The sequence below is a fragment of the Barbus barbus genome, assembly GCF_936440315.1.
Source record: "Barbus barbus genome assembly, chromosome: 24".
In the NCBI taxonomy this organism is placed as follows: domain Eukaryota; kingdom Metazoa; phylum Chordata; class Actinopteri; order Cypriniformes; family Cyprinidae; genus Barbus; species Barbus barbus.
The window spans coordinates 12,476,157-12,501,615 of NC_136752.1; the positions used below are offsets into that span (position 1 = coordinate 12,476,157).

At 39.1% G+C, this 25,459-nt stretch overlaps 1 protein-coding gene across 1 annotated transcript; it reads left to right on the forward strand.

The window, feature by feature from the left end:
- The first annotated feature begins 389 nt into the window (after positions 1 to 389).
- On the forward strand, positions 390 to 23,616 carry LOC306844291 (BTB/POZ domain-containing protein KCTD1-like). The gene is made up of 5 exons (XM_079376298.1): positions 390 to 804; positions 13,646 to 13,836; positions 17,701 to 17,845; positions 18,169 to 18,474; positions 22,607 to 23,616. Exons 1-5 carry the CDS (start codon positions 796 to 798, stop codon positions 22,769 to 22,771), a joined length of 816 nt encoding a protein of 271 aa, XP_079232424.1. The 5' UTR covers positions 390 to 795; the 3' UTR covers positions 22,772 to 23,616.
- The last annotated feature ends 1,843 nt before the right edge of the window (positions 23,617 to 25,459 follow it).

Consider the following 25,459-nt stretch of genomic DNA (forward strand, 5'->3'; position numbering starts at 1 on the left):
GACATGCAGCATTTCCACACCTTTTGAACAATGAATCTTCATGACATTTCTGTGACCTTCCCAGTTAGTTGAACTGGATAATAAAGTATTTTACAGAAACTGCACTCAGAATAGGCCATTTCTAGCTAATGCAATATTTTAGAGCTGGGCAAAACTAGTTAAAAAAAACAGGCTACCATATTGATGCATATAAAAATAAGAATGATTTCAGAATAAGCAGTTAATTTCCATTGCGTTTCACGATCTCCGTTTTAAAATTCCCTTATATTTACAGGTTTTGCATAGCCGTGACATAGGTTTCAATCTGTTTAATGGCCCTCTCCCCCTCTGTGAGCGCGCGCACACCATCCATTTGCAGGAAGTGCCTGCGGCAGTGTTCCATCAAAACTAATCATAACCATTCAAATCTGCCTCCCCGCTGCAAGATGTAGGAAGAGGACGACTGTTTTACGCAGAAAAAATCACCAGATCCATTTTTACAGCCTAGAATAAGAGAAACTGCACATTTTTGTGTATTAAAAATAGCTAATTCTTGTGATCGGTTAATTCACTAGTTGTCCTGAAGTGAGCAGAGATCTGCAGGGGCGTTTGTTTGAGAGAGCGCTCGCTCTCTCTCTTTCTCTCTCTCTCTCTCTCTCTCTCTTTCTCTATCCGGGTCTGGCCCAGAGGGGTTGTGAAACCCCTGGAGCGACTCTCTGTGAATTCAGCTTCAGCTGGGCTTCATTCCTCAGCGCTTGAGCGAGGGGCGCGGACAGGAGCCCAAACACGGAGAGGTGACACGTCGCTGGATGTCCCATGTACCAGGTGAGGAGCGCCAGATTGGGCTTTGTGGGTTTTTTTCTACAGAGAGAGGCAGTGGGTCTTCAGAGCGCAGCTGCATGTACGCATGTGCCAGAGGATGAGCGCGTTTGGGACAAAAATATTTATCTTCTCCCAGTTTACATCCTGTCGCTTCCCGATATGTGTAATGGCAGCGCAAAACGACACCTGAAGCAGTTTGTGCATTGTCACATGTAAAACTGTTCTGTAGCGAAGCCTCGAATAATTGACTGATATCGTAATGGCGTCCTCGATTAGGTTTCGCGATGCGCTACGATAAGTCGCACGCTCTTTTAACGCGAGGCGAACGTGGAAAGCGATTATGAAAATCTGTTGTTTAACACAGCGGCTGCTTTTGTATTCAAGGGTTTTTGTTGCCAAATGGCAGGTTTGATCGTGACCAAGCCGTGACATGCGTTTTCACGCATTTGTAACACTTTTTGAATGGTGCTGAGGATGTTTTTCTTGTTTATTTGTGTTTCGCGGCGGTTGTTATTTTTAACAGCGTTGTTTAAAGTGGAGCATTCCTTCATTCTCGTCGTATAATACAACACATCTCAGCTGCTGCACGCTCAGAGCGCGCGAGAGAGGAACAAGACGCACGTGCACGAGTTACAATGGTATCGCATTTTAAGTGCACCGATCGAAGCGTGATTCGCTTTAAATGTATTAACTGACCAGTGTATCATATCCTTTAAGTTGTAGCCTATTCTGTTGCCTCAGCCACATGCTCCCAGCTCGTTGAATTGCCATTTGTTGTCCAAGTGGATGTGTGTGGTACTGTCACCTGGCATTTAAATCTTTAGATATAGGCTACGGTGTAATTAGGTTACCTGTCCAAGTGAGGTATCGAATAGGGCATACTAGTGTGCACTAGAGGGGGCTTAGCTTCTGTGTTTTGTGCTGTATGCTTACACATGCCCAAGTCCATATTCATCTGTCATATCAAGTCATATCTATCTATCTATCCATCTATCCATCTATCCATCCATCCATCCATCCATCCATCCATCTATCTCAGAAAGAAAGGTACAGAAGCTCTAACTGGGATGGTAGTTTTTCCAAATGTACACCGTTGTATCTTATTTTCCACTAAAAGGTGCATATTAGTATCTTAAAGATACATAGGGTACCATCCCAGTGACAGATTTAGTAACTTTCTTTCAGTGATAGATAGACAGACAGACAGACAGATAGATAGATAGATAGATAGATAGATAGATAGATAGATAGATAGATAGATAGATAGATTTGCTGAAATGTGGTAAAATGAAGTCAAAGTGGTGAAAAAAAGTAGTTTTGATACAGTTGTCTGAATTCTGTTGTTCTGTGAATTCTGAACATTTTTATAATTGTTCAACCTTTTTCTAATCTCAGGGCCTTTTAGTTCATGTTGCCTTCAGCAAAGTATCTATTTCAGAATCCCAGTGGATCCAATGCGTCATCCTGTACACCTACTGTTTCATGAAAGGTTTTTGACATCCTAACCATTTAATAAAACTGAATTTGACATTATATTCACAAAATGTCATGCTAATCAATACTGTCATGGTGGAAATGTGCAAGACAGATTTGAGCTCTATAGAAATACAGGTTCCTGTTCTTCTGAGAAAACTTTGCACAGACAGAATTGGCGAGTAAGGACGACACAGTCGGCACCAGCCTCATCTGTTAAATCTGGAAAGAGTCTTGTATAACTGTAGGGTATCATAAAGTACAAATGTAATTGTTCTCGTAGAGAACACAAGCATTCCTGTACAGAACACCATCACCCACTAGAACACACACAACGGATCGCATGCAGCGAGCTGAATTGCTGCCCACGGACAGGGCAGAGTTGCTGAGTTTTCTGACTCACTCTTGTAGAATATTCAACATGTTAATGTGGGCTTGGAATCACCTCAAACACAGGTTACTAATCCTCACGCTGTCTTCAGCGCTTCACGACACATCCATACTTTGCATATGCGCCCATGAATATGGATAAGATTAAGAGCAGAATGTCATGCAAGTCTTTCCATCTTACTGTCTCTCTCCGAGTCCCTTGTGCCACAAACATGTGAAATTAACTGTAGCCTGATGGTCAGACTTAAATGGGAACCATCCAGTGCAAGGGTTAATTTAGTTCAAACATAAAACCATTAAAAAAATGTTGAATGAAATATATGTAAATATATTATAATTCTAATACATTATTCTAAATAACATTGTAGATATTTATATACAATAATAATATGTATAATACATAAAATGTAAACTTATTTTATCATTAAATAAAAAATAAAAAAGTGTTAAAATAATAATTTGTTATATATATTACAAAAGTATGCTTTTTTCAAAATTTCTCAATCATTAACTTTTAAGTACGAAAATTAAAAAAAATATAAAATTACTAAAAGTTTAACTAAATTTTTTTATTAATATTTAAAAAAAATTAAATAATGTAAAATTTAAAATATTATTATCAAATCACTGATGCTAAAATAGCACTGTCCAGCACACTGACTGATGAATATATACTGAAGCAGCGGCCAAAGAGGACAGACACATACTACAGGTGCTCGATGCGATTTGCATCTCCCCCATACCGGATGGCACACAACGCTGGCGTGATCAAAGACGGTTTCTATCTCTCTCCAAGCCGTACATACCCAGACACACACTCGCACATTCAGTAGTTACTCTTTTTTGGCAGCCCGGGGCTCTAGCAGTAGGTTCAGCTATATCGCACCTTGGTGTTCCTCTCTCGCTCGCTTTCATTCTCTCCCAAGCCTCGGAGGTAGAGGCGATTTGTGATGCTGCGCTCACACTGTTTTTTAAAAAGTGCTTCCTCTGAACTTCTCTATCTCTTCAGATTAGTCAGGGAACAAATTACCTGCCTGCACATAAAAAGCCCCTCTCCAATCCTCCGCACAGCCATGTAACGAGCCTGATCCCCCTTTTGAAGAGTGGGCATGTTATTTTCCCTCTCGCCTGCAGGCTACCCTGCCATGCAAATGATTATGAAATTAAATTTAAAACTATACATGTATTCAGCCTCTCTCTTATCGCTATCTGCACAAAGCGCATACAAATCAGGCCAGGATCAGGGCCTCGGCTCAGGACTGCACTTTAAAGCTTTGCTAATTGCTAATTGGGTATCTAGGTGTGAAATGGGCTCTGCTAACGAGAATTTAAAATGTGGAAAGGAGGGTTTCTTTTTTTCCGTTTCTGCTCCAGCTCTCTCGCTCTGTCTTTTCCCTTTCCTTCTCTTTCCTTTGAGAGATGTCAGAGCTGTTTCTGGTGACATGCCTGTGGGCAGGAATGACAGAATGAGACAAAAGAAGAGAGGTCTCTCGTTTCAAAATGGAGGCTCATCCTCGCACAGGGATATATGTGTGCTGTGTGGAGGAGAGAAATGAGATACGGGTCCGCCGTTATACCTCGGCCCTGTGAAAAGAACGCTGGGAGTTTAATGATTAAGGATTTGGGCATCTAACACAAAGGTGGCTGGTTTAGTTCTAGCTAGGGGTAACCTGAGGACTCGAGTTACCGAGATCACGATCCGGTTGTATTGGCATTGTGGCCTCGAGCGAGGGACTGTATGGCAGGTTTCTCCCAGAGAACTCCGGTGCTGCACGTTTGAGGTCTTTCTCATTTGACTGACCTCTTTCAGGTCATGGAGCACTTTACTAATGAGCAAAGACTTCAATCGAGTGTGTTAGTTGAGAAAGACATCCAAAATGTTTAGTGCTGGAGGAGCAGAACACTGCTATTAGTGTCTGGCCGTACATGGTGTGCTTTAAAACTAACTACAAAACAGAAGTCTGAGTCTGCATGTTCAGTGTCATCTTGTTTATTCTCAAAGTTCTGTTGACATGACACTCATTCTCAGTTTTTCCTCTTTTTTTTTCTTCAATTTTTACATGCAGAAAATTTACGTTTTTAAATTCTCAATTTAAATGAATTGTAATTAATTGCATAAAGTCAAAAAGGCATAAAAACTCATTTATGAGTAAAATCATGTGGTGCAACCAACATGCAGAAAAAAATAAAACAGGAAATGATATTATTGAGAGGACTTCTTCAGACCCTCATGACTGTGTGTCAACGTCTATAAAACTTAAAATATCAAATAAATTGACCTTTTTATGACAAGGCAAGGATAATTCAGTTTGTAAAATGTCATGTGGTGTGACTTCATTGACAATTCATGATATAATGAAATAAGACATATAAACTTATAATTTTACATGTATAAAATTATCAAAAAAGATGTAAAAATATATATATATATATATAAAATTATATTTTAAAATTGTATATATGTATAACTTTTTTATAATTAGTGATTCATGATACTTGTAATATAAATAACATTTTTAAAATAGAATTATATATTAAAAATATTTAAACTTTTTGTTAGTCATTTATTATATTTAAAATATTTATACAATTCTAATATATATTATAAATTCGAATATATTGCATTATATTATAAAAGATGTATTCAATGCTTATTGAAAATATATGTTTTTTAAATTGGTTACACCATGTGACATATTAGGGTCATTTTTTTTTTTTATTTAAACTTTTTTTAATTACTAATTTATGATATTTATAATATTTATACAATGATAATGTACATTATAAATTCTAATATATTACATTTATAAATTATGTGTTCAATGCCTTTTGAAAAGATATGTTTTTTTTTGTAATTGGTTACGTTATGTGATATATTAGGGTCTTTATTTAAACTTTTTTAAAAATAGTGTAAGCATTTTTCAAAACCATCGCAGACACTCTTACTTGCCACTGACTCATAACTTTTCCTTAAAGAAATGTTCACAAGACTGTGGAAAGACTCTGACCGTATAAAGTTAATGAGTCAGATGATCGCTGTTGATTTGCTGATGGATGAATAGAGCTTTTTTCATCCCTCCTCTAGCTTTGAGCCCTACTGAGCACTAAAATCCGCTTCCTCATGCGTTGCCTCTCTCTGAGGCACAGCGCCGGAGACAAACATCTGCCTTATTCTCCAGAGCCAAACCTCAGCTCTGTGCTGTTCATACTGAGACAGCAGTTGCCTCAGGGTTCTCACGACACACAAACACAGGGGAGAGGAGAGAGGCGTGAATGTAGAAGCACTTAGGAATGTGTTCTTGATCAAGGTCACTTATAGAAGATGATCTCGTATTAATGGATGAATGTAATGAATCAAATGAAAACTGGCATATTTTGCCATATAGATTTAGAGATGGCGCATGGCTCTTTATCCACAGGGCCGAAAGCAATTTTATACTGAGTACTCTAGAATCATTCATACATGAAAATATCAATGCATAAATGAGTAAGCCATGATGCAATTCAGAGGGGCTCTGTTTACATTACAATAGCCTCTATTGCAAGACTGAGGAGTGTAAGAGAGGAAAATGGAAATCTGCTTTAACCTGAGAAAGTCTGCAGTGAGCTCCAGCTGAGCTGCATTTGCAAATCACAGCACATAAATGCATATCAGAACAGCAGAAGTTAAATACAGTCCCGGTACAGTGGCACATCATAAATAGCAAGTAATATGAAAATCTGTGGGTGAGTCTACCAGTCGTCATTTAGACACCCTAATGCCTAACACAAAAGGCAGCGTTTTGAGATGTTCACTCTTTTCCATGCAATGACAATGAATTTTGAAGCTTCAAAATAGATGCAAAAGCACCATAAAATTAGCATAAAATGGTCCATATGACTCAAGTCCTATATTGCAAGCCGTACAGTAGCCTTATGGGACAAATAGACAAATTTAAGTTGTTGTTGACTAAAAATCTTCCAGTCAGTGCATTTTGTAAACTGGATCAACTGGTTTATTGAAATTACTCATAAATGTGCCAATGAGAGCTTCTCAAGATTTTTGGTAAATAACAATTTATATTTAGTCTTTTTCACCTGCAAAGGTATTTTATGACTTCAAAAGACTTTAAAGATGTGTACGAACACCAGTCCTCGTTCACTTTCATTATATTGTAAAAAGTGTACATGATAGGTACACTGCAAAAAAATAGTGCATTTTCAGTCAGAAAGTAAACTAGTAAACTTGCTAGTAAACTGTTCAAACAACAAAAAGGAATGGCTAAGACTAAATTAAAGGGCTTTTTTCTTGTACAAAGTACTCTAACAATCTTTATTTACAACTTTGAAAAATAATTTTTACATTTATAATATGAGGTTTGAGTGTGAAAGTAGTGACACAGTTCTGATTTTTGCATGAACTGTTCCTTTTGTGTGCGTTTTCACCTTTTCAAGTGTTTTTTTTTCCCCATCATTGCACACACAAACCCACGGTGTGTACTTTTATGCTGTGTCGAAATTATTCTTACCATGCACAGAAATATCAATTAGCACATCACACCTTCATCTCTCTCCCTCCCATCTGTCACATTCTCTATTCCTCTCACACATACACAAAAGGCTGTATATACACACTCAAAAGTGTATGGATGGCCTCAGGGTTAGACATGATCACAGCTGCTACTGGAAACTCCCAAATCAAGTCAGCCTGCCTGAGCTGCATAGCCCTTTAATAATTAGCAGGTGTGTGTGTCTGTGTGGGTGTATTAAAGGCATAATTTAGTGCTTAATTCTGGTGCAGTCCAATACAGAGTATAGCTGACCGTTTGCCTCTTTCTCTCGCTTTATCTCTCCGTTGAAGTGCGAAAGTGTGAGTGTGTGTGTTTTAATTTTGTGCAATTTGGCTCCCCTTTCCCTGCACCTTTAAGAGCGCGTGCCTGTTCTCGTAGCTGAAGGTCACTAAAACGCACAAAAAGCTCTCAGCTCTGCGGTCCAATATAGCGCATGCGCAGTGCCTCGGGACTCATACACTGTCAGACTGCAATATGGCGAGAATGCCTGGCAGCGGGGACCACTGCTGTAGCGATGATGAACCGGACCCGATGGCGGGGGAACGGGAGAGAGACGGAGGTTCGGGCGAGGAAGAGGAGGAAGAGATTCAGGAGATCCAGATCACAGGGGAAGAGGGAGAAGTGTCAGAAGAGGAAGCCGAGTTAGAGTGGGAGGAGTGCGGGGAGCCCGACAGCTGCGCTGCTGCCGTGGAAACGGGGGAAGCGGTCCTTATGCGCAACACGGACCTGCTCGACTCAGCGGCGGCGGGGGACCCGCTTTTCGCCGCTCTGGACGCGGGACCCGAGGGAGACGTGCACCGCTCCAGGCTCAGCGAGAACACGCGCCTGGCCACCCGGTACGCGGTGCGAATCTTCCGGGAGTACCTGACGGAGAAGGCGCAAAGTACGGACTTTGAGAGCATGGACAAGCACGCGCTCTGCAAAGTGCTGCGCTCCTTCTACTCAGAGGCGCGCTCCAAAAGCGGACAGCTGTACAGCAAGTCCTCCCTCATCAGCATCCGGAGCTCGCTCAACCGCTACTTGAACGAGCCCCCCTTCTGCCGCACGCTGGACCTCACCAAAGACCCCGAGCTGCGCAGCGCCAACCTCGCGCTCGCCGCGGTCATACGCAAGCTGGAGGAGCAGGGCGCCGGTCCCGTGGTGCAGAAGCAAGCCATCACGCGCTCCGACCTGAGAAAGCTCTACACGTCGGCCGTGTTCAGCGCCAGCTCTCCGTTTGGGCTGCTCAACAAAGTCTGGTTCGAGACTTGCATGTACTTCTGCACGCGGGGGCGGGAGAACCAGCGCGAGCTCGAGGAGGACTCTTTCGGTTTGGCCGCGGACGAGGACGGACGCAAGTTTGTCTACTTTAAAGCGCTCGGGCCGTACCACAAGTCCCGTTCCGCGTCCTGGACGAAGAAAAGAACAGACACGGACGACGACAACCTGCCCCGCATGTACGAGACCGCCACGGAGTTCTGTCCCTACGCGAGCTTCGTCAAGTACCTCTCAAAGCGCAATCCTCTCTGCAAGGCGTTCTTCCAGCGCCCACGGGATCACTGCAGCGAGACCGACACGACGTGGTACGAGAATAAAGCCATCGGTAAGAACCTGCTGGGCACGAGGATGCAGATGCTGTCGCGTGCCGCCAAACTGTCAAAGACCTACACCAACCACTGCATCGGCGCCGTCTCCATAGCAACGCTCAACGGCATTGCGGGCATAGGGTCAAAGTTAGCGCCTCTCCGCGTCTCTCCGGAAACGGTCAACGGAGGAGCGCACCTGCAGCACGTGCTGCGCTGCGAGGCCGAGCTCGAGCTCAAACCACAGAAGGTGATCAAGCGCCCGCGGACGCTCGTCTGTCCGGTAAGCGTTGCGGAACCGGGGGCATCGCCGAAAAGACTTTGCGCGCGCGCGGACACTCCGGCTGTCACCGCGCTAGTCTCCGCTCGTTGCGAAACCAACGGAGAGAGTCCTCGTATGCTGCCCTCACAGGTAACGGTGATTTCATGTCTTTAGCACGTCGAAACGTTTTTGAAGCGCTTAGAATAGCGCTTCAGATTAGTTTTACCAGCGGCCCTGCTGTCTGTCAATCACACCAGTCAGAGGACAATTGGGTTTTCACACCCAGCCTATTTATGCAAATTAATCATTTGAAACAACAACGTGGGATGTCAAATTTGACTCATCCGTGTGTGTCATTTTGCATGGAACATTTGTCAGCAAATCCCTGATTTACTTCTTCATAATACCAATTTTGTTCTGCTGGTGTATCTCGGGACAAAGTGTGATTTCAGAATGAAACTTAACTTTGATCTGTGCCACTTGGTCCCCACACAAAGCAAGTGAGTTGTACGTTTTCATTTCGGAATAAAGTTAATATGTGTGTTTGAAGTCAGTTATTAGATTAATACGCCTTTAATTACGTCCTTTTTTCTAACTAACTCCCCGTCTTTATAAACAAGTCCATCTTTTCCATCTTTGCCGAGGGGCAGCAGCTCAAATTGCCAGCGGTGGTCCATTTGGGGATGTCATTAAGATCGATTCGTTCATACGTTGGTGAATATTATTATGCTTTGTAAGTAGGCTGCACTAAAACAAGCACTGATTTCTTCACCCTTCAGCATGAAGGTGAGTGTGAAAAATAAACGCATTCGTTGCCTGCGGAGGCATGAGCTAATACTGCACCTGTGCAGGGCTCCAGCAAAAAACATTGACTCCTAAATATAATGCCTGAGATGAGCTGTTTAGTGTGTTCTTCAGCTGCATTACACTATATTAATGATCAGAATTAAACAGTTCTCTACAGTACCTAAATATTCATCCTCGAGAGTTTATACCTGTGCTTTTTTAATGTAATCTCAGCAATATTGTCATTATGAATGTTCAAGGTTTTTTTTTTTTCTATTTGCTGCCATCCATTAAAATCACAGCATGTATCTCTCTTTAAAAAGTTTGGGGTATGTATGTATTAGCGACATCTAGAGGGGGAAGAGAGTGCTTGAAAACATCCTGGAAAAAAATCTGAAAGGTCAATTATGACACTTGGTAATTTCACATTCAAATCCAATTATAACATGCATCCTCCTTGCTAATTAACTGATGTAAAGTGCGTCTTTGCTTTCATATCGTCCTCAGTTGCTGTACATGCTGAGGTGTGGTGAGATGACTTAACAATCAAGAGTCTGGGTCAGAGGCTTTGAAACTTTGGGAAACTTTTTATCTCATGCATCCATTGAGTCATATGCATTATTTAGGCTTATTGTTTTGACATATTTTGCATTTACAAGTACACTATTCAAAAGTCTCTTATGCTCACAAAGCTGCATTTATTTGATCAAAAATTCTGTAAAAACAGTAATATAATGAAATATTTAATGTTTTTTATTTTAATTTGAATATATTTTAAAATTGAATGTATTCCTGTAATGGAATATCAGCATTACGTAAGTCTTCAGTGTCACATCATCCTTCAGAAATCATTGTAATATACTGATTTGCTGCTCAAGAAACATTTATTATTATCAATGTTTAAAGCAGTTGTGCTGCAGCTGCTTAATATTTTTATGGAAACCGTGATGCAATAATTTTTTCAGAATTCTATAAATAAAAAGTTCCAAAGAACAGCATTTACCAAAGAGCAACAATGATTTGAAATGGGAATCTTTTGTAACATTATAAATGTCACTTTCAAAATCAATTTAAAAAAAAAGCATAAAGTATCAAAATATATAAACCACAAACTTTGAAAGCTATTTTGTATACAAATGTATTATTTTGTCATCTGAAGTTTAGAAAGATAGTATGTACACCAATCAAACCAACGCTGTAGTAGCTTCTGTCACATGTTGCTTATATAATACTCAATTATAACACTGACAACTGTTCAAGAAATCGCTGACGACACATTATAATAGAAGTATTCATACTCATATACAAAAGCAAGCAATGAAGTATGGCCATTTATTTGTTTGTTTATTTATTTATCACTCACTAATAAGCTCTGCAATTATATAGATATCCATTGCAACATTTTCATGCACTTTTATTCTGATGTATTTGACTAGCTCTATAGACCTGTCTATATCTTACCAACTCTCTTTCTGCCTAATAATAATATACAGAAATATTCCAATATGTTCATTTACTCCTCACCATAAATACTGCAAAGAGCTCAGCTCCATTTAAACTCTCTCACATCACTATACTGCAATAATTAACCTACCCTGCTTGTTTATTTGGAGTATCCACAATTCCAGAGTATACTTTAAGTTGGTGTCAACATTTTCTAATTAGCTAATGGCAGAGCCAATAGCTCACCCTTTTCTGGCTCCCGGCACCATCCGTGACAGTGGAATAATAAATAGGTTATGTTCATACTTGTTTTAACTTTATTGGGTTGTACCTATTTACTGCAAAGGTCGCTGAACTAGCTTTGTTATTTAAGGCACAAATATATTACGTTTTTTATATGCGTGTTGGCCGTGTGTATAAAAGTTGACTGTACAATCTTATTTTTGTCAAAAGCCAAATCAATAAAAGCAAACATTTTCCACCCATGCTCTCATTTCCTCATTGTCTACACTGCAAATATAAAATTAGTCAGAAAATGAAATACTTTTTTTTTTTTTTAAGTGATGCATAAGAAAATGCCTTTTTGACCCAAGTTAGTCTTCCCATAGGCATAACGCCCCATTCAGCCACCATTAGAAAACTGCACCCGCTAAAACACCCAGTTGTGCCAGAGATGTTTATCATTAGTGCTTTAATGTGCTAGTCTGGATACATGTTCACTTACATTTACATTTATACATTTATCTGACGCTTTTATCCAAAGCGACTTACAATTGCTATATGTCAGAGGTCGCACACCTCTGGAGCAACTAGGGGTTAAGTGTCTTGCTCAGGGACACATTGGTGTCTCACAGTGGATTCGAACCCGGGTCTCTCACACCAAAGGCATGTGTCTTATCCACTGCGCCTCACCACCTACTTGCACATGTTCTGTGTATTACCAAGGGTTAATGCTTGTTTTTCAGGTCGCTGTATAAGCCAGTCCGCTGTACTCATTCTCCCAGCATGTTTCATTCTGTAAGACAGTCGACTCCGATATTGTTACTCCGCTCTGGGCGAAAAATGCATTGATAGTGCACTAAGTACACAAGTATACTTATGTTACAGTTTACTTTTTTCAGTTTTTCATCTTTAAAGGAAACTCTGCCCATGGCTGTTTCATTGCGCCTCAGTAGAGAGTGACCATTGAGATTTAGCAAACAGTTATTTCCCAGCACAAGCAGACAAAGCCCATGGAACGAGCCCCTACTGATGCTAATGAAAGTGGCGCTACAGTAATGTTGTGTAGTGCTGACAGCCAAATCACCATTAATGCCATAACGGGTCAATTTAATTATTTCAACTTATTTTGTAATGTAGCTGTCAAGGTAGAAATGATTATCTGTGTTTATTTTGTAAGCCATTTAAGGCTGTGCTCCCATTCCACACTCATGACACATTAACCAAATGAAGAGGCTGCTTCAATTGTTTTGGTTAAAATACTTTCCTTTTCTAGTTTAGAGAGTGCTATAAGCGAGCCATTTAAAAGTTGATTCCCAGAAACACTGTTGCCCCGTGGCGTTTTAAAACCATGCTTTGTCTGAATCACCAAACTACCTGTTTCCTGGACAATGGATGGTGGGAGTTTGAGTAAGCTTGTAGGAGTGTTCAGGAAGCTTGCGATTCTGTTTGGTTTCAGCTAGTGACAGAGATCAAGTCCACATGAAATCAAAATTGACACCTGTTTATGTAATGCATGCTCCTTTTGTACAATACATCGACATAATATTCCAAAGAAAAAAGAAATTCGCCTTTGTAAAATTTAAACCAGTGGTGCCCAAACGTTTACTATGAAGGGCTGAAAGTAAATGTTGCATTATATCCAACTATATTATTAAAATAGGCATTTTTAATGCCAAAAAATAAATGTTAAGGATTAAGTTAAATGAATAAATGCTTCAGTGGCATGTTTTTTATCTTGTAATATGACACGGCACGACAGCCCAAATCATACCATAACAGGCCCTCAGCTTTCGCCCATGGGCCTGAGAAATTTCTTTTTTTTTTTGCTGACGTCACAAATCCCTTTTACTTCTTCAACCCCTCCCTTCCAACCACCTGACTCCATTCTGGTCCATTCAATGCCCAATTTTCATGATCTAATCAAATCTTGATGAATAAATTCACTCTCTATAAATGTATCAAAAAGTTCAACTTGTTTGCTATATTTTCCTTAAGGCTGTATCGCTATGTTCCGCTTTTTGCAATCCAATTAAATCCTGATGCATAAACTTTTTTTCAAGTAAAATTGGTTTCGAATGCCACTTCATGTTGACTCATTTGACCTCCTGTCATAAATATTAATCTTGAAATTGCTTCTTACCTATCTTTTTTCTCAGGAGAATCGCAGCAACAGTGTGGGCATGTCGACTCGGCCGATGTTGGCGCATTCGCCGGTCTCCCCGCTGGGTACAGCTGGCATCCCCACACCCGCACAGCTCACAAAGGCCAACGCGCCGGTCCACATTGATGTAGGGGGTCACATGTACACCAGCAGCCTGGCTACATTAACCAAATACCCAGAGTCCAGGTAAATTTCACACACAGACACAAAACCATATAGAAATGGACACCGTAGTGTAATAGATAGGGCCGGGAACTGATTCCAAAAACAAAAAGAATTGCGAATAGAAACTTGACTTATTTCTAACCACTAATTTTCATGGTACTGTAAGTCACGCTGAAACATTTAAATGAAGCATATTGCTGATTATTACCTTTAATTTGCTTCACTTAATAAAGTTTGTTATCGTTGTTTCATTCTGTGATCCTGCATGTTGAAAAGCATACGACTGAAGAATAATGATTAGCCTATGCCTATATCTTGGATAAGTTTCCTACATTAAAGTTTTACACTGTACAGACACTGATGCACACATTTTTTTTCTAGGTAAACTAGGTTTTTCTTTGGCTTTTTCTAGGTTTTTCTCATTTTTTAAGTAAAAAAGAATAAAATAATCTTATGATCTTTGAGCACCGCAACATGAATATATCAACAAATTATTAATATCAGCACCTATTTTATTCATATAATTTATATTATATATAAATATATTCGGAGTGTCTATTTACACTAAGTGCAAATAGCCCGTCTTGTTGGCAAAGGCTATTTACACTAACTCCGCCTACAAACCTGTGATTGGGTTAGTCAACACTAAAAGAAGACGCTAATTCAGCATCAGTTTCAGTGGCGTAGATGGTAAGGTGCAAGCTAGACGTGATTGACCCGAGTTCGAGCTCGCCTTTTGCCGAACTTTTTTTCTCCCTTTTCAAATCTCATATCGCATCAGAAAGGCATTTATTTTCAATAAAATTTAAGGAAATAATCAAAAAGTTGAAAATAAAGTATCGGGTAGGGTTAGGGTAGTTGTAAGGAGGGTTTTATTGTCCCAATAAGGTGGCATTCATTTAATAATTTGAATTAAAACTATGATTTACACTCAATACGTTATTATTGCGTACTGTTTTATAATGTACTACAATACTGAGGTGCAGAAATTAATTAATAAATAGCAGAAATTCTTGCTATTTTAACAAAGTGTAAATAGAATCCATCACTATTTGCACTTAGTGTAAATAGCATCTATCAATATTTACACTTAGTGCAAATAGCCACTGCCAAATATATTTAATATATAACCATAACATTTTTCTTAAATAAATGCATGCATGTGTGTATTTATATATACATAATAAATATACACAGTACACACACATATTATGTGAACAAAAACTTTTATTTTGGATGTGATTAATCCCGATTAATCGTTCGACAGCACTACATTTCATCCATTATCAAGGAAGTTTAAAAGGATGTAAGCTTTCATGTAGTCACAGTAAGATTGGGTGAACATCTCCAATCTTTAAAAGAAAGAAAGAAAAGAAAAGAAGCAAAAAAAGTATTGAAAGCAACAGTGAGGAATCGATTCTAGAGTTGATTCCAGAACCAGGAATCGAAATTCCTAATATTTTGGAAACAAACTGCTTTAGTATTAGATGAGGGAGGTGTTCAAAGGTGTTCTTTTTACCAATCAAAATGACATTTTATTCCACTGTATTCCAATTTGTTTGGTAGTCAGCCTAAAATTTCTAAAACGCATGTCATCCTCTGAACGTGTCTGTTCACACACAAGTCCTTCATGAAGTGTGTTTGCTCTATATGTGTGTGTTTTCTGTGTGTGTGTGTGTGTGCGGCTTGTCTGTGCTCATTAGCTCACTGACCGGTATATTTCTGCAATGCCAAAGAGCATTATTGTCTTGTAGCTGCTGACTGAGTCAAACATAAGAGCACAGGCCAAAAGAAGCCTGAAGCGCTTTGAGCCAGACTAGCATCCTGTCTCACAACTGCTCACATGTCTCACACAGTTTCCGGGTTAGGAAAAACACATATTTTCCCATATAGTATCAAATGGGTCTGGTAGGCCTTGGAAAGCCTTTGTAATTGTCAAGTAGAGTATTGGCATCAGTGACAGTTGTGATCCATTCCCCCTTTGGCTACTTTATCACAAACAACATCAATATGACAACGCACTCATCATGGAGCCAGGAAGCAGGGTGCTGTATGATGACATTTGCGTAGTCAGGAGCAATGATGGTCACCGCCTCCAGCCATGCCCTCTGTGATGCTGATGCAGATGCAGGCTACAGTTCAGGCCGACTGTGCTGACCGAAAGAACTGTCACATCTGCTGTCGGACAGTCATATATTTACATGAGCACACTCAGATGATTGTTTTTAATGAATATTTTAGCACAGTGGTTCTCAAACTTCCATCAAATCCAAGAACATCCTAGCAGCACCTAGTCACAACGATTTTTCCTCAGATTGTTTCAATGTAAATGCAAGCAAAAAAAAAACAGTACATTGATAATACCATTGTTGTAGTTAAGAGACATTAGTCCTTTAACTGACCATTTAAAACACATGTAGAATGGATCACTATGTATTAATTTCACATGACAACATTTGTATATAAGAATATTGTGGGTTAGTGCAGTTATTAAAATGATAGTTCACCCAAAAATTCTGTCATTAATTACTCATCCTCATATCGTTCCAAACCCCAAGACCTTCTTTCATCTTCAGAACACAAATTCAGATATTTTTGATTAAATCAGTGGTTCAACCATAATTTTATGTAGCATTGTGGTACTCCCATGAACGTATGTCGAAGACTGATATGGAAGAGAAGAAATTGTTGAATAAAGCAGTTTCTTTGGACACAAAAAGTATTCTCGTAGCATCATAAAATTACAGTTGAATCACTGATGTCACATGGAGTATTTTAAGGATGTTCTTACTACCTTTCTGGGCCTTGAATGTGGTAGTTAAGTTGCTGTCTAAGCAGGGTCAGAAATTTCTCGGATTTCATCAAATATATCTTAATTTGTGTTCTGAAGATGAACGAAGGTCGCATGGGTTTGGAACGACATGAGTGTGTGTGAGTAATTATTAATTACATGATTTTAATTTTTGGGTGAAATATCCCTTTAATGTTATAACTTCCTCTGTCTTGAAGCACATGAACCTGCTGTCAGACTGATTGTATGTTAGAATGTGAACTTAAATAAATGTGGGGGAAACATGGGGGGGAAAACAACTAATAGAAAAGTATACAAATATCAAAAATGAAAAAAATCATATCAGTTTATATCATATCAGTTATACAAAGATTACAATCAATTACAATCACATCCAACAGGCCAAAAACTCAGTGCGGGTGCTCAACCACAAACAATGTCAGACAGGAAAAGATTTTGTCCTTTGGAGCTGTGGTGTGGTAACTTTGCTTTTCCTGTCTGTCATATCAGGTATATCAATAAATGTCATTTTAAAATAAATGTTGTTCTTTTGAACTTTCTGTTCATAAAAAAAATCCTAAAACTCACAGAAACGTTAAGTTAACATTAAAATATCAAACTTTTTAAAAATTAATCACAAAAAAATGTTTCTTGAGGACCAAAAACATAACAAACGTTTTGACTCCAAATTTTTGAACTGTAAATAGACTATATAGAATTGTGTGTGTGTGTGTGTGTGTACCTGGTATTCCCTACATTCTGGGGACCAACAAGGATATTAATACCAGTACATTTTGACCTTGTGGAGACATTTTTGGTCCCTATGAGTGTAGAAGCTTAGAAATCATAGAAAATTAAAATTTTTTTTTTTTTTTTTTTTTATCTAAAAATGCAGAAGGTTTTATGTGAGGGGTAGGTTTAGGGTAAGGGGCTAGAAAATACAGTTTGCACAGTGTAAAAACCATTAATGTGTCCCCATAATGATAGGAATACCAGTGAATGTGTGTGTGAGAAAAACCTTTTATAAGAAAGCAAATCATTGTTGTTGTTTGATTACATCTGAATATTTGAATATCTGTCTGTTCCTCTCACAGGATTGGTCGTTTGTTTGATGGCACGGAGCCCATCGTATTGGATAGCCTGAAGCAGCATTATTTTATAGATCGGGATGGACATATGTTCCGCTATATATTAAACTTCCTCAGGACCTCAAAACTGCTCATCCCAGATGACTTTAAGGTATTTAAATCTTACACTTACACTTATGCATTATTATTGATGTTATAGTCCGATTGTTTAAAAAAATAAAGGAATAGTTCACCGCAAAATTAACATTCTGTCAATAACCATCATGTTGCTCCAAACCCATGCTGTTATTTTTTTCTTGAAACACAGTCAATACACATCTCTTGCCATACAACAGTTCATAGTGATCAGGAGATGTCCAAAAACAAAATAAAAGTACTGTAACAGCCATAAACAAAGACTGAATTTTTATTTCTAGGTGAATCATTCCTTAAGTATCAGTTGTGCCATCTATCTGTGTATCTGTGTGTTTGCAGGACTACTCTCTGCTATACGAGGAGGCCCGATATTTCCAGCTGCAGCCTCTGCAGGCTGAGCTGGAGCGCTGGCGTTCGGAGCAGGACTCTAGGTACACATCACGCATGTGTGAGTGTGTGGTAGTGCGGGTGGCCCCCGAGCTGGGAGAGAGGATAACGCTCAGCGGCGATAAAGCCCTCATCGAGGACATCTTCCCAGAGATAGGAGACGTCATGTGCAACTCTGTCAATGCAGGCTGGAACCATGATTCCACTCACGTCATACGCTTTCCTCTAAACGGATACTGCCATCTCAACTCTGTACAGGTGGGTGACACCTTAAACACCACTCACACACCAGCCAATACCAATTATTTATTTATTTGTATAATAAATATTCATTTTTATGAAGTACTGACCACTTTTTTACTGTTTTTGGAGAATTCGCGGGCCATGCAAAGTCAAAAATGTTACACAAAAATGTGATACAGCTGTCCTGACATCATGAAGTAAAAAATTGTAATTTAAAGAATGAAATTCTTGAAAAGAAAACCTTAAGTACACTGTAAAAAAATTGGGGTTTTAATTTGAATATTTTTCAAAGTTGTAAATAAAGATTATTAGAGTACGTTTTACAAGAAATTACTATTTCAGTTTTTTACACAATAAACATTTTTTTTTTTCTTAGGGAAAAAATGTTTAATTCAGCTTGTTCACTTTACAAAATTGTAATGATAGTTGAATAAGTTAATAAGTAAATTTTACTTTTTATTTATATTTCTTTCTTTTAAATAATGATCAAGGAGTGTATACTTGCATGTATCTACAGTGTAAAGATTTTTTTTTTACTTGATGGTTACACCACATGTAACCACTTCAAATGAAATCTGCAAGTCTTTTGAAACAACTTCATCCAGAAACGTCAACTGATTTTGCATTAGAAACTACAAACACTGGTCCATAATTCATGCCAGGAATGAATGTACAATATGAACTCAATTTTTCCTATACTGTGCTCTGTAACCATTTCATACTGTGTGTGTGTGTGTGTGTGTCTAGAGGCTGTCTAATCCTGTTTGCTTATTAAATCTTTTGGCCCCTGGCACTTGCCGTCACACTAATGGAAGCAGGAGATTGAGAAAAGTAGAGGCAGAAGACAGGAAAGAAAAATGAGAGAAAAAGAGGGTTGAAGGACAAAAGCATGATGGAAAGTCACACAGTGCAGACAGACAGAAACTTTGATCTGTAAATGAGAGGTTGGCGGGGGGGGGGAACAAGAAAGAGAAAGATGGTGGAAAACTGAAGATGGAAGGAGGGAGTGAAGGGAATTTTAGTGACGCAGTGCTGGAGAGAAAAAGAGGAAGGGACATCCTTAAGGCACACTAATGGAATGTGATCTCACAGTTCTGTGGAGCGAATATCTGCAAGGACTGGAAGAAACAGTGAGAGTGAGAGGGAGAAACAGACAGAAAGAAAGACAGAATAAGCAAGTGGTTTAAGTATTTAATTTTGTTCGGTTGAGAGAGCTGCTGGACAGATGGTTTATAACACTTTCGCTGTGTTGTTTTTCTAACTGAAGACGACTATCAATTAAAGGGATAGTTCACACAAACATGAAAATTGTCACAATTTACTCATGTAGTTCTAAATCCATATGATGCATTTTCCTCTCTGTGGGACATAAATGCAGAAGTTTGAAGAGTCTTCACTCTGTTCTTTTCAAACAGTGATTGTTTATAGTACATACCATCTTTAAAGGGATAGTTCACCCAAAATTGAAAGTTCTTTTTTCTAAACCAGTAATACCTTTGTTCATCTTCGAAACACAAACTAAGATCCATCCATCCATCCATCCATCTTCTTCCGCTTATCCGGGGCCGGGTCGCGGGGACAGCAGTCTAAGCAGGGATGCCCAGACTTCTCTCTCCCTAGACACTCCCTCCAGCTCTTCCGGGGGGACACCGAGGCGTTCCCAGGCCAGCCGGGAGACATAGTCTCTCCAGCGTGTCCTAGGTCTTCCCCGGGGTCTCCTCCCAGTGGGACGCGCCCGGAACACCTTCCCGGGAAGGCGTCCAGGAGGCATCCGGAACAGATGCCCGAGCCACCTCAGCTGACCCCTCTCAATGTGAAGGAGCAGCGGCTCTACTCTGAGCTCCTCCCGAGTGACCGAGCTTCTCACCCTATCTCTAAGGGATCGCCCAGCCACCCTGCGGAGAAAGCTCATTTCAGCCGCCTGTATCCGGGATCTTGTCCTTTCGGTCATGACCCAAAGCTCATGACCATAGGTGAGAGTAGGAACGTAGATTGACCGGTAAATCGAGAGCTTCGCCTTGCGGCTCAGCTCTTTCTTCACCACGACAGACCGGTACATCGACCGCATTACTGCAGAAGATGCACCGATCCGTCTGTCAATCTCCCGTTCCATCCTTCCCTCACTCGTGAACAAAACCCCAAGATACTTAAACTCCTCCACTTGAGGCAGGAACTCTCCACCAACCTGAAGTGGGCAAACCACCCTTTTCCGACTGAGGACCATGGCCTCGGATTTGGAGGTGCTGATTCTCATCCCAGCCGCTTCACACTCGGCTGCAAACCGTCCCAGTGCCTGCTGAAGGTCCTGGCTTGATGAAGCCAACACGACAACGTCATCTGCAAAAAGCAGAGACGAAATCGTGTGGTCACCAAACCTGACACCCTCCGGCCCCTGGCTGCGCCTAGAAATTCTGTCCATAAAACTTATGAACAGAACCGGCGACAAAGGGCAGCCCTGCCGGAGTCCAACATGCACCGGGAACAAGTCTGACTTACTGCCGGCAATGCGAACCAAGCTCCTGCTTCGGTCATACAGGGACCGGACAGCCCTTAGTAAAGGACCCCGGACCCCATACTCCCGGAGCACCCTCCACAGGCCGCCGCGAGGGACACAGTCGAATGCCTTCTCCAAATCCACAAAACACATGTGGACTGGTTGGGCAAACTCCCATGAACCCTCCAGCACCCTGTAGAGGGTATAGAGCTGGTCCAGTGTTCCACGGCCCGGACGAAAACCACACTGTTCCTCCTGAATCCGAGGTTCTACTATCGGCCGTATTCTCCTCTCCAGTACCCTGGCATAGACTTTCCCAGGGAGGCTGAGAAGTGTGATCCCCCTGTAGTTGGAACACACCCTCCGGTCCCCCTTCTTAAAAAGGCTTGCTGTCTATACAGGGTCAGAAAGCTCTCGGATTTTATCAAAAATATCTTAGTTTGTTTTAAGAACAAACTAAGATATTTTTGATAAAATCCGAGAGCTTTCTGACCCTGTATAGACAGCAACGCAATTACCACATTCAAGGCCCAGAAATGTAGTAAGAACATCGTTAAAATAGTCCACGTGACATCAGTGATTCAACTGTAATGTTATGAAGCTACAAGAATACTTTTTGTGTGCAACGCAAACAAAAATAATAATGACTTCATTCAACAATTTCTACTCTTCCATGTCATTCTTTGTCGTGTGCCTTCCTCTTCTTGTAAACAAGCCGCAGCACATCCGGGTTCTACGTCAGAATGCCAGCTCCTACATCAGCAGCACTTCACGCATGCATCGTGGTACTCTTGTGAATACACAAAGAAAAATGACACGGAGGACAAGAAATTGTTGAATAAAGTTGTTATTTTTGTTTTCTTTGCACACAAAAAGTATTCTCGTAGCTTCATAACATTACGGTTGAACCACTGATGTCACATGGACTATTTTAATGATGTCCTTAATACCTTTTTGGGCCTTGAACGTGCCAGTTCCCTTGTCTATGGAAGGTCAGAAAGCTCTCGGATTTCTTTAATAATATCTTAATATGTGTTCTGAAGATGAACGAAAGTCTTACAGGTTTGGAACGACATGAGGGTGAGTAATTAATGCCAGAATTTTCATTTTTGAAAATTATAAAACACATTTGTAAGCACAGCCTGACAAGGTTGACAAGAGGATGTTGATTCAGAGGCAATGTCTTTACCAAAAGACTCAACTATTTTTCTGAACTATTTGTATGAAGAAAAATACATTCACAAATTTTTGGTGTCAGAATTTATTGATTGATTAAATGCATTAAAATGACCAAACATGACACTAAAAACTAAGCAGCACAACGGACTATTTTTACCATGACTTGAGCACCAAACCCCAGCATTTTAGAATAATCTCTGAGGGATCATGTGACACTGAAGACTGGAATAATGGCTGCTGAAAATCCAGTTTTGCCATCACAGAAATAATCAATTAATTTAATCAAATAAATGCAGCCTTGGTGAATATAAGAGACTTCATTCAGAACCATTAAAAACCTTCCTGACCCCAAACTTTTGAACACTATTGTATATTAATTGTGCACTGCTGGTAGAATATGAAAGGATAATGATGTTAATAATCCCAATTGATAATGATCCCAAATGTGTGTTTGGGAATTTTTGTGTTCGTCAGGTTCTGGAGCGACTGCAGCAAAGAGGTTTTGAGATTGCTGCTTCTTGTGGAGGTGGTGTGGACTCAACCCAGTTCAGTGAGTACGTTCTGAAGAGAGAGATCAAACGAAGTCACCGTGGGGTCACGACCTCCGTCATTCGAATCAAACACGAACCGCTGGATTAGCTGCCCTCTCTCACAAACAATAAACTGGATATGGTATTTTTAACTGAATATAAGGGATGTTTTGATTTATGTTGTAATGTCTCTGAGACATATTTTCATTGGTACTGTCCCTAAATAAACAAAATCAAATAAGGAAAAATAATTTAGAAATTCAAATGGGAACTTTATCTGAACGTCTCTGGCTATACTGAGTGGTCTCCATTTGATTCTTTGTGTGAAGGTTTATTTGAAAACTTCAAGACTGCCAGGCAGCACTTTTGCTGGATTTGTCTTCACCATGACAGCTAGGTGTGGAAGAGGCTAAACTAATGTTACACTCTACATATGACATCCTGTAAAGAATTTCAGCTGCCATACTTATTTAATAAGCTGTTTGATGAATAATTTATGTTGCTAATCTTCAAGTGTTTCTCTCATAAATAGCATATCACACCAGAGAGGAATAGCAGCTCTAATTAGAAAAATACACACACATATAAAGGATAAATCACAGCTATGGGTTTCTGAGGGATCATATGACTAGAAGAACCCTTCTTTTGTCAAACGCAGTCATGAAACTGAATGATCTGAAAGATTTCATTAAAAAGTATATTTCTATCCCCAACTGTTCTTCATTTTTATCATTTTAAGAGACAAGTTCAAATACAAAACTGTCAAGCCAATCTGACGAATTTATGCTGTAAATTGCAGTATTTTTTTATTTTAAATACTACACAAAAAATGAAGATTGATTTTTTTTTTTTTATCATAAATTTACAGTGTCTGGTTACACTTAAAACTGGTTTATAATCTATGAGATTAAAGTTTGAGAAGAATGTAATGTGACATTGTTAATAAAAGTTTTGAAAAATCACCAAGAGTTGTTTATTAACATGGAAAATATGCATTCAACCGAATGCACAAGTTTCAAGGGATTGTCTTTTGCCTTTTTGTCATTAAATGAACTTGCATTAAGAAATGAATGCAACATGCTGACATGGGCTCGGGTATTAAACTACTTCGACTAGCTAGATGTCCTCTTGATATTGACGTTTTGTTCGTGAATCAACTTAACTTCCACGCGCACATTTCAATAACTTGACTGTTTCAAAACCAAATGGTATTCAAGTTAGCATTTTATTGATTGGAACTATTGAACCAATACGCCCTTGAATGAAAGAGTCCATTAAAATGTTTGAATCTCAGCGAGACCCGGGGACTGCTTCATGAAACAAGTTTGCCAAATAAGCCAGGCTTATGTCAGTAATTCTGATTTATTTTTACTTGATTTTATTTCTGAAAGAAATATTACCATAGCTCAAGCTCAGTCACTGTGGCAACTTATGCTGGCAAACTAACCTGGCCCGGGGCAGGCTAAGCTGAGCTCCTCTAACACTGACCAATAGGAACGCATCAATATTACCACTGACTCTCTCACATACAATCAGTTGAATTTATTATCGGTCCAAAAATAAAAGTATACAGAAAATACACCTTAAATAATCAAATAAATAAAAAATAGGCTACAACCAAATGTATTTAATGTATTGTGCCCAAGATGTAGGCTAATGACCTTTTTTAAGATATATGAAAACATTTTAACATAGTTGCTACTTGTGCATTCAGTTGATCAGAAGTTTCTACACTGTAAAAAATGGAATGGGCTATTTACTTAAAAAAATTATGGTAACAATATTACACTTAATATTTTTGAGTAGTTTTTACAACTTGATTTTTTAATGGAATCTACCTGAAAAAAACATGTAAAATCTCCTAAATTAATTAATCTATGACACAATGAATTTATTATAATTAGTGAAATGTGCTCATTTATTTTAAGTTGATTCTCAAAATTTGAGTTTTTGTTGACTGAGTTATTTTGTACATTTAAAAGACTGTATACAGCCAAACAGCTCAAGTAGGAAAATACTTGAGAAATACTGGAAAGTACTGCACTAGCACTAGCAAAGCTACTACTCGTTGAACAAGGTTTGATGCCTTAGAGGTGTAGTATCCAGAACCATATGCGCTACTCTTCTGCTCAATGGTAACTATTGCACTGTACAATGGAATCTTCAATGTAACAGAAACCTTCTCAAATGTCAAACATAACTGAACATTAAACATTAATAGATGTTTCCCTTCACTCAAAAACACATAAAATAGCATTTAATTTCAAAATTCACTTTCCATCCAGCTATATGCAAAGCATGCTGAGAACTAACAATCACCTCTAAAATAAAACCGCAAAATTGAGCTAATTCTCTTAAAATAAACAGGTAGCCTTCTTTCCTTTTTTTTTTTTTAGTTTAATCAGTTCCTCAATTCAAGCCTCAAAACTGCTGAAGATTCCTTTAAAAAAAATGAGGAAAACACATCTCTTGGTTTTATTAGTAAAAAGTCCTCAATATTTTCTACACAACACTGAATCACAATTTCTTTAATGAAATATACACACTATTTTAAAGTATCACCTTAATTTTTTTAATGAAAATTACAAGACCCATGATTCATTTTTTACAGTGTAGCCATGCAGCCTTTCTCTCTGATTTTATGACAGCTGTACCTTTTATGGTTATTAGAACATTAAAACATTACAATCTAAAATTGCTCTTTAAAGTATTAAAGCATTAAAAACACGAAATCAAAAGTTAAAATCACTGAATTAAAAAAAAAAAAAAAAAATAGAAACCAGACTACATTTTAACT